Raw genomic sequence first — 13,142 nt, 5'->3', positions numbered from 1 at the left:
TTGACTCTGCAATGTCTTCTCAAATGCACAGCAAATGGATCCATGTATGTTGGAAATTGAATATTGCGATTAAAGATCTTTTGTGTCTCAGATCAAGTTAAAGGTCTATTCTACATAATGTTATCCAACAGGGTTCTTCCTGCGTCTACCTGGGGGAGCAGTATTCAAATCTTGTAAAATTATTGGCAGAAACACAGCAAGTGGCTGTTCTTTGTAGTGCACGGCTTTCCAGGTTAGGCACAAAATTATTAAGATAATGTCATCACTGACCATGTTCTGCCTCTTTCCAAGGTACAATCAGAGTAAATTGTTTTGTTTTTTTAAACGCTGGATGTCAAAAATGCAAGGTCTGATGGACAGGCAGGTATGGAGAGCACACGTATAAAATGTATTCATTTATGTAATTCAAGAATTGTTTTACTTTTATGATTAGGTTAAAATCCTAGAACTTACTTTTTGGAATTTACTATTACTACATAAGGATTGCCTGAAAAGCAACATCTAACCTCCCTTTCTTCACCATCATGAGGGGTTTATATACGTAATTAGGAAAGTGGTTTAAGCAAATTAAGCTTAATTGCACTCTTAAGTGGATGTTTCCTAAATGAAAACTGTCTGTTGGTTTCCCTGCTGCTTTATTTAATTGCATCTGATTCAAATCTCCTTTAATTATTGATCGAATGTGTATGTCTGGTAGCCCTACCTAAATATATTATTTCGTTCCCTAATATGCATTTGGGGTTTTGGCAATTCTGACCGCAAAAAAAAAAAGAGCGAGAGAGAGAAAAGAAGAAAATGGGCTGGACAAGGGTGCTTTTCTTTTCCACACAAAATGCTTTCATCTCCGTTGCTTTTTTCTCTCCTTTGTAAAATTCAGTTACCTCTCCCTTTTTTCCTGGTACTTTCTGTTTTCCGATTTCCTGTGATCCCTGCCATCCCTTCATGCGGGCAGTGAAAGTTCAGAGAAGCAACAGGCAACTTACCTGGGACTCCCGATCCAACCACCACAGCAGCCGCCACACCTACCAGCATTATAACACCTACCACCACCCCGAGCATGGCAGGAAGCCCGCCTCGAAATGCCAGCAACCACCTGCTCCAAACAACCTTCGTAATGTTCCACGCTTCTTCCTCCTGACATTTCCTTTGCTGCCTCTCATGCTTTTTTCATTTCAAGCATTTACGCTTTGTGTGTCATGCATCTATCACTCTGTCAAGTCCCAGGGAGGGTGCCTCAATCAGTGAATGCCTTTAAAAATTTGAGATCAACTAGATAACATGAACAACGAGATGATTTCTTATTTTGATAATTGGTCAATATCAAGTTAATGCAGTGCCTAGGTTAGAGGTGTGAGAAGCTGCATTTTTTTTTCTTATCACCGTTGCATTCCCCTCCCCCCAAAAAACACTATATATTAAAAATATTCAAAGATCACAGAGTTCTTTCGCTTAAATACCTGGACTTTCACATTATTTTTGTATCGCATCCTAACCCTTGTCTCCCTTTTGTTGTTGAGTGCTGTTAGGGGCAAACTTTCCTTATAAGTGATGAGGACAAGCTACACTAAGTATGTAATCACATACAAAATGCAGATTGTTAAGATCCAGGCACTTATTTTAACAATAAGAGATGAGAAACTTAACACTAAATATTTTGTTATTTGGGGCATATAAAATAATACTTACTGAGTCTAACAGCAAGGAAATACTATGCACAGAAAGCTAAATGAAGGCCAATAATGCATAACTACTTCAAAATACACTTGTGGAATTAAACCAAGTTTAGTTATGTGTCACTAGTACTAACAAATAGTTAACTATCCTGATGTTCCCCTTAAAGTTACTGTCCCGCTGGATTTAACCATCTGTCAAGGACCATGTAGTCATTTTAGAAACCTCTCCCAGGCATTCCAAATTGTTTATGAAAACATGGTAACAAGTCTTCTGGTGCTATCTCTTCTTTTTAGATATTATGATTGTCTTTGGTCAGACGGGCATAGGTTTTGTTGGGTTATGCTGTCTTAGTGTTCTGAATCAAAAAAGATGATCAACCCTATTCATTACCAAAAATAAAACACTAGTTCCCTCCATACCCGATGGATTAGTCCTCTCCTTGGGCTCACATTACCTAAGCTATCTTCCTGAACCGTAGGCTTCTCTTGCCATGCCAGTCTTATACTGAACATTTTAATCAGAGTGGTCTGCCAATACAATCAAGAGGGAATGGATACCATCAAATTACGCGGTGGGAAGAGGCATGTTTAACAGCATTTTAATTCCACCAATTTTTTCCAATAATCTTGTCTTTTCACTGGGTGGAGCTAGACAGGTGATATGAATTAATAGTGGAAAATGAATAGTTACAATAAATCGGATATCTTGTTTAGACATTTTAACAAATAAATATTTCAGGCAAGTGAACTTAATTCCAAAGTTAAAGTTTTTAAAACACATATATCTACAGCTGAGGAGCGACAGGGAATAGTAATGAAATATGCAATACTAGGATATGATGAGTAGGTTTGCAAATGCAAACAAAATGTTTTTGGGACCATAGATGTATTCTGGTGACAACAAACCATAAAATCAAATGAGATCAGATTTGAAGTGATTGGTGTGATCACGGAATGCGAGATAACACTTTCTTCAATCCTTCCAAATTGTTTTTTTTTTTTTTGTTTTTTTTTACAATTATGTACAGGGCACGGCAATATTAATGGCAGAAAGAAAAATAAATGCATGACATTGAGGAAAACAACCAATAAAGCATCGGCAGGCATATTAAATGAAGCAACATCCAGTTAAAACAAAGGAGTAAAGTAATTTGATCCAGAATGTTATTCCAGATTGTATAGCCTGAGTGTAATCAAACAGATTTACCCTTTCCTAATATTTCCATACAGTCAAATAAATCTCTCCCATTATAACCAGCATGCCAGTTTATATCTCATATATGAACCTCATTTAACCATATTTCAAACAAAACTCAATTTTAAACTATTAGATCATCTTTCCACCGCGTTATAGGATCCCATATTATCTTGCCCAGCTTCCTTCCCCTTTTTCCCTTCCTTGCATAGATCTCTTTCTCCACATTGTATGTTATTAATAACTTAGCCAGCCATTTATGGAAAGTAGGTGGTATAGGGTCAATCCATGCAGAGGCTATGCATAATCTCATAACAGATATTGCAACAAATAGAAATTCCCTCCCACAAAATGGTCGTGCGTCCTCAAAATTGACTCCTAATAATATAGTTCCGGGAGTTAACACAATTTCAGTTCCTAAAATATTGTTTATGAAACATTCAATATCTTTTTTTAGTAAATCTAGATGAGGACACGTAGCAAATACATGTTGTAAATCGGCATCCAAGCTTCCACACCTATAGCACTTAATACCTACTGTACCTCCCCATTGTGCTATTTTAGCGGGTGTATAGTATAAATGATATATCGTTTTATAATGTTGCGCCTGCAATGGTGCTGAACATAACAAACAGTAGCTTCTCTAAAAAAATAGGTTTGGGGAAATACAATGTGTACACTAGACTCACACATAACCTAAATCTTCCACAAGAGATTTTCTCGGGACCTATATTTGCTGAGTGGGAAAACAGGGGAATTAGGACTATAGGGGATGTAAAGGGGGACCAGGGGATTCTTCAATTCTCAGATTTACAAACTAGATTTAACTTAGAATCTAGGCAATTCTTTAAATACTTACAAGTTAGGAGTTTTCTTTTGAACAAAAAAGGAGGCGTTTTGGGATTCAGGCGTAATTCAATTATGGAGATAATTCAAGGTGGGGAAGATTGCACAATTAAAAGGCTCTATGCTGAATTGATAAAATCAAAACGGGACGACTACCAAAAATGGAGCGAAAAATGGAAGGAAAATCTTAATATTTTAGTTGCGAAAGTTTTGGTATCTCCCTTCCAAATTGTTGATCTTAAATGTGATTGAACCACTGGCGTAACGAAACTTGGGGGGGCCCCTCTACAAGGTACGTGGAGGGTCCCCCTCCAGAATCAATCGGGAGCTCTGGGCCAGAGCACTTTGCTTAGGGGAACCCCTGGAGCTTGGTGGCCCCCCCGCACTGCGGGGTCCTGTGTTACATCACTGGATTGGACATCCGATCACTCTGTATGCACCCTACAGAATAACACCTACATTACTTGCCTCTTTATAAAACTTTGAATTTTTATATGTGAACTACGAAAATTAGTTCAGTATGAATTTGTTGATTGGCACAAATGCTTTTCTCTCTCAAACTCTAAAGATTTTAAACTATATTTCTCAAAATACCACTCATTGGGCTCCATAGGACCCTTTAGTACATAATCTTCTCAATCTCTACATCTGGAACAAGGAGGTTGAGCTGAGAAGTTAGTGAACTTGTGGCATGTCCCCAATCCCCGACATTCCCAGAAGATGATGATGCTTGATTAGAGGGGTGAATGTACTTTAAGGCCAGCGTAGCCATGAACTTCTTCTGCTCGACTTACTGTCCAGCTATAACAGTAGGGATTTAAAAGAGAAGCCATTGCCTTCACTGACTGTGAGAACCAGTCAAATGATTCGGTGCTGATTTCAGTTTGCCTTTCCTCCGAACAATACTGTGCAAGTGATCTTGGCGTAGACAACAAGGAGAGGTACTGTTGCTCCCATGGGAAAGCGCACTACCCTATTCCGTGTTTTGTTTTGGGGCCTGTATGTCATTTATTTTGTTACGATGCAAATGTTTTCAGTGTGAGTTTTTAGTAAATCCTCTGCAACTAGATAGTAGGCTAAAGATAACATTATATGATACCCACAGAACAATAAGCAGTCATTTATTATATAAATAAGTTTGGGATGGAAAATCCACCCAGAATGCAGTCACCACTAAACATTAACTCTGCCCGCTCTGTCCAAGGCTCAACCCAACGAGATGGGTTCTAACAGTTAATCTGAGCATGCTTGTTTACTGTTAATAATTAAATTGCTCGTATTTTAAGATAACAGGTCCTTGAATGGATCTCTTCCAATAACAAACAAAACAGTCCTGTTTTGGTGGGGAGAGATGCACAATGTTGTTCGGTGATTAAGACCAAAAAAAGCATCACCCAACCTCAGCAACTGTTGATATAATTCATATGCCATATTTTTACACATCATTTGGAATGAAACGAAAACAGGTAGTCTTTTCAAACATGCTCCCAAGTTATATAAAATAAACAAGAGAATATAGTGATTCCTGCTGCGATCCAGGTAATGGGTCCTATAAAGAAGCAAAGAATGAATCCTTTTCCTTAGATGAAAAGGACCCTCACCCATATTTGGTCTTAGGAAGAGTGGAGGCACAAAATAAATCCTTCTTCTTCTTCCTTTGAGAACGATTACTTGGGTCACAGTTGGATTTATTAACCGTTCATGCTTTATAATGCACAGGGTGAATATTAAAGTTAAGGACAAATACCAATGTGAAGAATAGTAAATAGCTCTTGCTTTCACCACCCATATCCTCTTGTCTGGTTTGTGCCACAAATCCTCACAATAAAGAAAATAATTAAAGATGTGATGTAATAAACTCATTGAGACTGATCTTTGTATTGTGATAGTATACTGCTATATTTGTATACTTATTACATTGTAGCCCTGGCATTCGGGATGCCTTAAACCATTTTTCTACAGTTGACAGAAGTGAATTTTACACTACTGCCTAAAAGTGTGATTACAGCAGATTGGATTTGGGCCTTTTCTAACATCCTCTCTCTTTCCTTCTCCTCTTTCTGTGTTTTCTCTTGGTGGTGTTGTGTGACATTGCATGCCCCCTTCCATTGATTTAAGGACATCCCACACACCATTTAATGCAGAGTTTGTATGGTTGGCTGTGTTCATCAGTTTGCCGACTGAGTCACAGTTCCCAGACACAGCAAAGAATGTTGCCTTATGTCAGATGTGGCATGCAATTTGGTATTGACTGCTCTGTGTCTGGAAGGCTAGGGCAGAAACATTGATATTTGTTGACTAACACTTGGCAGGACACCACTAGTAATTTTGTGAAACATCTGTTCTTTTGGTTTTATAGTATAGTTTGTATTTTTTATGATACACTAAAGATGTTCTATTTGGGAGCACACTGGTTTTGCTAAATGTGCATGCATTGTATTGGTCACCTTAAATCGAGGTATGGTGTGCTATATGTTTCTGTTTTACAGCAGCCTTGGTGTCTTCATCTTTTTCGCCTACCTCTATGAGCGCGTACAGCCTGAGCTCACTCAACATGGGGACTCTACCTCGCAACCTCTATCCAACAAGCCCACGAGGGACACTGATGCGAAGGAGAATGAAAAAGAAGGACTTCAAAAGTTCATGTAAGTGCTAATGCTTGCTGCCCTTATATTGGGAAAGCACAGTTCCGTTCCGCACATCTAGTCAGGTATATTATTAGTTTGTGGCATCCTTCTGGTAGGAAAGAATCAGTACCAGCCATAGTAGATCAAGCATTAATGTCGTCATTTTTAAACAGCTTAAAGAAATTGCCTCCCAGAAACCATTTTTTGAAAGATAACTAGTTCTTCACTTCAGTGATCTCTGTCTTATATGGGGTAATGATATAATGCTATGAGTTTTATATCACCACATTTAGCCTAAGGGTCAGTTGTTGGTGCTCAGTGCATGAATGGTCAGTGGACAAGAGGGAAGTTTGAGTGTTTTTTGTATCATGCCATATTTGTATACATAAATACTTTGGCTTATCACAGATGTGTGAAATTAGGACACTTCTCTCAATTTTCGTGAAGCAGGAACAGATTCCACAGAACTGGCAAAGTCACAACATTTTTTCATTTTTCAATTTGCATGGACAAAATGCACTGATAATTGTGCACAATTTTGTTTAGCACGTTTAATAATTTGGGTTTTTAAATCACATTTTTGCTCGTGCACTGTTTTTTTTTTTTTAAGGATATATTCTAATAATCACTTGCCCTTTTTAGCTCGGGTCTTTTCACTCGCACACAAGTCACCCACAATTCTTTGCCCTCTCTGTGTCATTGAGGCATTTGTCCCCTACCTCCTCACTTCCTTTTCTTTTGCCGTAAATATAGTTGATATTCCAGCCCAACCTGCACATTTTTCACAGAATAAAATAGTAAACGTGACTAGCATTAACCCCGTCGAAATGCACCTATTTTAGTACCACAGAATTTCTATTGCGGAACAATTGTATTAGAATTTTCTTTGTATTATTTTATTTTATTTTCGGGGTGTCTTAAAGCGCTTCCTGCAAACCTCTGTGCAGTTGCTTCAGGGCACTTTTGCTAGGATGAGTTTTTTTTTTAACTTGTTTTCATTCTGGTGTTAGGTTCTCTCTGTTTTATTCGTTGATTTAAAGGAACTTGGCAGGTCCATGTAGAGAAGTGTGTGTTGGTATTTGTAAATCTGCATTCTTCCGTTTTCCATTTGCCAAGAAAGTAATCTTTCGTGTTCCCTTCCCTTAGTGTCCCTGGCCTCGAGCACTGTGGGCCTCGCTGGGCAGGTGGTTCACACGGAGAGCACCGAGGTGGTCTTGACGGCGGACCCCATTGTGGGTTTCGGGATACAGCTTCAAGGCAGTGTTTTTGCCACCGAGACCCTATCGTCACCACCGCTAATTTCATATATCGACGTTGACAGCCCAGCAGAGAGGTGAGATGATCGGATTTCTTCCCCCAACCCTTGTGATTATTGTGTTGATACACTCACTTGCACACACCACCTACCTGGAAGCACGAAGGCACACCGCCTTGTCTACTAAAATTATTTTGAGAAGCATCCGTTTATGGGTTCTAATAAAAATATGACATAACCCTCAACTGTGGAAGAGCAGCTCGAAGTGACCTCGATAAGGCAGTAAAATGCCAAAGCAACTAGAATAACCAGGGTCATTAGCACACAGTGCTTTACAGGATAGGTTTAATATGATCTTTTTATTATTCTTCTCGGTGTGGGGATAAAAAGTCGCAGCAGTGTCTTATTGTTTCTTTTGTCGGAAGCCTCAATAGAGTATTAATGAAAAGAATAATAAGCCACATAAAGTCCATAAGTTTGGCACAACCTTAAGTTTCATCGTCCATACGCCAAAGACAAGTATAAAGGAGTTTGTTTTGCAAACCACTTCTTGACAACAAGCCTCTCCATGGTTGTGCAATGATCCCTTAGACAACATTTATGGTTATCTTCTAAATACAGTCATTTTTGAAGCAGAACATATTTTGCCTTCTAGAGAACTGGTGTTTCTGCAAACTCATTTAAAGAAGCTCCCATTCCTTGTTCAGCTCAAACTCACCAAACTATTAAATAAAAGGAATCATCTTCTCTGGAATGATGTTGAGTGTTGTAAACCAAGCACAAACATGTATAGGCACGGTTAAAGGCACCATGATCACCCTGTAATGCGGCATCAGTTTATCAGAGAGCTTGACTTCGTTTGGGGTTTCATCTTTTTGAGGCTCTGGCAAGTAGGAATATTGGAAATTAAATACTTTTAGAATAAAAAGAGCAATACTATATTCTCCTAAAATCTTGAAACATGGTTGTTATTGTGCGGATGCTTCAAGGTATGGGTCACACATGTTGGGTCCTTTCCAGTTGAAAAGCTTCTTTGATAACAATTGTGTTGATGCTAAGAGCCTGATGTTGAGTCTCCATGGGCTGGATCTGAAACTTTTTGCATCTGAAATCCGACATTGAGTTGATTAAATGTATGGCCTATTTCAAGTTTGAATTAGGCCGGACATGTAGATTTTGACATAAATGGCCCTCAGTGTAAATAGCCTAGTGTAAACAAACCATGGCTCTTATCGTCAGGAGTTCAATAGTATGGATAACCAAAAAACAAGTAACATCTGCAGTTTAAACAAGAGAGCATTTACCTGGTAGAAGACACCTCTGCTTTAGAGGGTTGTTCCACCACAATAAGCGTGCAGGAATCCTCCTTAAATGGAAAACAGCAAAACATGAAAGATCATTTGGAAACAGGAGAGGTTTCTGAAAAAACAAAAATGTGAAACCAATTGAAGGGCAGGTAGAAAAGAATGTAGGTAGAGCTGTGCTGTGAGCTTCCATTATGGTCTCTTGCCTAATACGAGACAGCTAACTGATCTAGTCTGGTTAGCTCGATTTAGATTGTTGGCGTGATTTGTGTTGTCTTTTACCAGGTGTGGGGTGCTTCAGGTTGGAGATCGTGTGCTGGCAATAAATGGAATCCAAACGGAAGACAGTACTTTTGAAGAAGCCAATCAGCTGCTGCGCGACTCCTCCATCACCAGTAAAGTGACCCTTGAAGTCGAGTTTGATGTGGCAGGTAAGATGCTTCCACCTGTTTTAAGGCCCAGCTGATTTCCTTTCTTCGTGATAAATACAGAGTTTTTCATTGTGCTGCATTGTTTTGCTTTCTACTAAATTAATGTTTCGTCACATTTCTCTTTTTTTAAGAGGATTGCAATTTTTTGGGGCATTCTGTGTCCATAGACAAATCTATGTAGTTTGTACATAAATTTCCTTTACAGAACTCTGCTTTTGCTCTGTCATTGTAATTGTTTGAGTGTGGTATATGTGGTAAACCACTTTACATTTCGAATTATATTGGCACTATATGTTTTTATGCAACTTTAATTTGGCATTGCACTTCACTAAATCTATTTCATATGAAGCTTATTAAAACGATCTATAAACTAGAAACACATTCATGGCTTCACAATAGTAATTGCGACATTTTAACTTGTAATTGCAACAACACGCACACACACACTCACTCTCCATCCTTCCCTCCATCCATCACAACAACCACTTTTGTATGAAACGTTGCTCACAGTAAATAAGCAAAATAATAAAGCCGCCTTAAATCAAATCTAGGAAATGCACATAGCAAGGTATTTAACTTTAGTGCTCCAACACCTTTGAAAATGCTCCTAAATTCAGAAACTGTCTATGGGAAAAAATCGCATGGATTATGCCTAGATATTTCTTCTTCGATTTGAATCCACTTTAATTCTACCTTTACATGTTGTGGGGATTGTACCAATTTAGTTATTTCACCTCCTCTTTATAATGGAAGAAATTAACGAATTGCATTAGTTAGTGGAATATATATTTAACTACTTTTTTACATAGATTATGATTTTCGTTTAAAAAGAAATATTGAAAAGGTTGATGGTGCTGCATCAGTTAACATTACCTGAGATTAAAGATCACACATTGTGAAAGTTAGAAGTCTTAAAACATGATCTAAAAGCATCTATTATGACCACCAAACTCGAGGGCCATAACTGTGAACCAGTAAATCTTCTTTTGTTCATAACGGTTCGATACAGATGTCCCACAGGGGCAAAACGAGTGCCTTGACTTCTTCTATGGCGTTTTTCTCAAGAAGGCCCAGGAATCAAGCTCTCTAGAAGCACAGCAAGAAGGACCTGTATCAACCACTGCCAAACGTTTATTCTAAAATGTTAACATTCCGGTCAGACTTTCAAAATAGTTTTTTGGTAACTTTAACAACTGCTTATAGGGCTGGTTTGGGGTAGCAAGTAACCCTGCTTAAAATGTGATGTACTCACTCAGCTGCGAACAAGGGTGGCCTGGGACTGCCGGATACCCTTCTCTGTTATTTCATTGCTCAAACCTATCATGCTAAACACTGGCTCAAAGATGCAAAAACCATGACTCGTGGTAGAGTCGAAAAGGCATTGGCAAGACTGCACACACTTCCCACCATTCTGGGAAAGAAGCTTGTCTGGCGGCAAGCCAAGACTGATGTCATAGCGATCACAAACTAGCATGGTGGGAAACAGCGGGATTGCTGGGCATGGGCATACCTTTACTATTGCTTAAAATAGATTAAAATCCCAATCACTTCACCACTTGTAGAGTGTGCGACAGTGGCATTTGTGTTAGCTCAAAGGAATTTACAAAGTATGAAACACAACACTAGCAATGCTTCTTCATCCCCGATTAAGGCCCGCTGCCCGCTCAATGTTTCGAAGTTTCTCCAAAGCCCTAAGTTGATTCACAGAGGGAAGGGACGCAAGACTATATCAGTGTTACAAAAGGAACTTATTAAGTTAATAGTTATGCCAGTTCGTGCATCCAGACAGGTATGGGAGATGGACCGAATTAGCCCTACGCCATGCAAAAGTTGGAAATACTGTTGTGCTCAGGTTAAAGATATGCCATTCAGTTATCTCTTTTTTGCATATTGCTTTCAGTTGCCGTGCTATGAGTCAGAACTTTAAAGATGTAGTTGAGGCAATAACTAAAACGGTCGAACTAGACATTACACCTAACAAATTACATAGGTTGAAATAAAAAATTCAGTTAAAAAATATATTTCATTTATGCTGCAGTTTGTCACTGTATTTACTGACAGTACTTTTGCTGAGGAATCCATTATGCACTGTAATGTTTTCTAAATTTATTTCAGTTTTAAACACATTTTTGCTGTCATTTGTATTTACACAGCAAGATGTTTTCTATGTTTATTATTCCTGTAGGAGTGGCTACTTAAGCACTATTTAAGACACACCTTAGTATAGGCACGTCATGTGATCAAGACCGGGGTGACCCGGTCGAAACGCGTCATACAAGGAAGGTCGTGCTGAAAATAAAATAGCACCTACTCACGAGCCATTTTGTGGTCTGTACCTGTTTCCTTCTTCAAATGCTCGAGGGTATATGGATGTTTTCGACAGGATTCTGCTGGATCTATATATATCTATATATATATATATATATATATATATATATATATATATATACATATATTTCTTTTTTTCTTTTTACCTGTAACAGCCCCCAGAAGATCCTACAAAGGAACGTATTATGTTTTGTTACTACAATCCGTGGCAGGCCGAAACTGTAGATCAAGAGGCACTTGAACTCTAAGATGTACTAGGCCAGCCTTTCCACTCACTAAGATGCGCCACCCACATCTCTCAAGATCCAAGCTTGACACAGTCCTCTTATTGGTTCCAAAAACCTCAACCCAGCGATGGTTCCCAGCAGCTGACAAAGGGGTGCCGTCACCTAGTGTGCTGCAACCTGAAGTGTACCAGGTTAGCAACATCAGGAATGCTGTATGGACTTAACAAAACATATCATCTCACTGCTGCTACAATCACTAACAAAAAAAACCTGCCTTTGGGCCTGCTGCTGCTTCTACCCTCTCGGCAAGCAAATAATTCCATCTGTGCTTATGAACTAGTGTGAAAGGTTTCCCTGCTAAGACTCAAACTTCCATATGCTTGCAGATGTGGGACAGTAGCACTAGGTAGAAGAAAGCCAGGTTGCGGAAGGTGAAGGCCAATAGCAAACCTGTGCTGCATTCCAAAGCAGTTCAGTGTTGACTTTGTCTCGCCATTACCAAAGCGTGATACTTTACTGACTGAGGGAACCATCACCAAATATTGCATTTTAAACCACATTATCAAACAGTATCAACATTGCTTGGCCAAGTTACATTGTCAAGTCACTCTACCAAACAGTCCCTGTTCTAAAACTCTGCTCTTCTCTTTGATAAGCAAATGATAAGATGGTTAGATGAGCAGAGCAACGAAGATGTGACGGGATAAGAAAGGCATTATTGTAAAACCTGGTCCCTAAGTAAGGTATAGAACTTACTTAGGGCCCAGGTTTTACAAGAATGCCTTTCTTATCCCGTCCCATCTTCGTAGAACTGCTGATCACACCATCGTATCATTTACTTCTCAAAATTATCCAACTTCTCCGTCTCAAAACCAATCCCTAATATCAAAAATTAATAAATGGACAAAAAGCTTGGCAAGCTCTGCATTCTAACAACCTCATTAGGAACAATCTAGCTCATTCTTTGCCTCCACTCTCATCTCCATAATCCATAAATCTAATTGCTACTTTCTGAATACCCGCTCAGTAGCTGCCCACCAATTGGAAATGGCAGACATAGTTGAATAACATCATTTTGACTTTTTTTTCAACATCACTGAAAGATGTCTCCCTTTTTCCTCAGGCTTATTATATATGTATTGTCCCAGATAATGATTCAGAATTACATAATGAGATACAATATAAAGATATAAAGGGGGAGGAGGTTGTGGAAAGGCCCACAAACCTTTTTTCAAATGCTCCACATCATCCAATCC

At 38.9% G+C, this 13,142-nt stretch overlaps 1 protein-coding gene across 8 annotated transcripts in view; it reads left to right on the top strand.

Moving 5' to 3' along the window:
• GRIP1 (glutamate receptor interacting protein 1) overlaps positions 1 to 13,142 on the top strand; it is an 819,646-nt gene that overhangs the window by 654,165 nt on the left and 152,339 nt on the right. For 4 of the 8 annotated variants that reach the window (XM_078676400.1, XM_078676385.1, XM_078676375.1 and 1 more), the window contains exons 10-13: positions 953 to 1,111; positions 6,204 to 6,359; positions 7,488 to 7,674; positions 9,186 to 9,331. In XM_078676400.1, coding sequence (XP_078532526.1) covers positions 953 to 1,111; positions 6,204 to 6,359; positions 7,488 to 7,674; positions 9,186 to 9,331 — 648 coding nt within the window. The remainder of the gene's footprint in view (positions 1 to 952; positions 1,112 to 6,203; positions 6,360 to 7,487; positions 7,675 to 9,185; positions 9,332 to 13,142) is intronic. The other 4 variants (XM_078676408.1, XM_078676392.1, XM_078676427.1 and 1 more) reach the window with 3 other exon arrangements.

This window comes from Lissotriton helveticus, chromosome 1_1 (assembly GCF_964261635.1).
Source record: "Lissotriton helveticus chromosome 1_1, aLisHel1.1, whole genome shotgun sequence".
Classification (NCBI taxonomy): Eukaryota; Metazoa; Chordata; class Amphibia; order Caudata; family Salamandridae; genus Lissotriton; species Lissotriton helveticus.
This window is presented reverse-complemented; position numbering and strand designations above follow the sequence as displayed.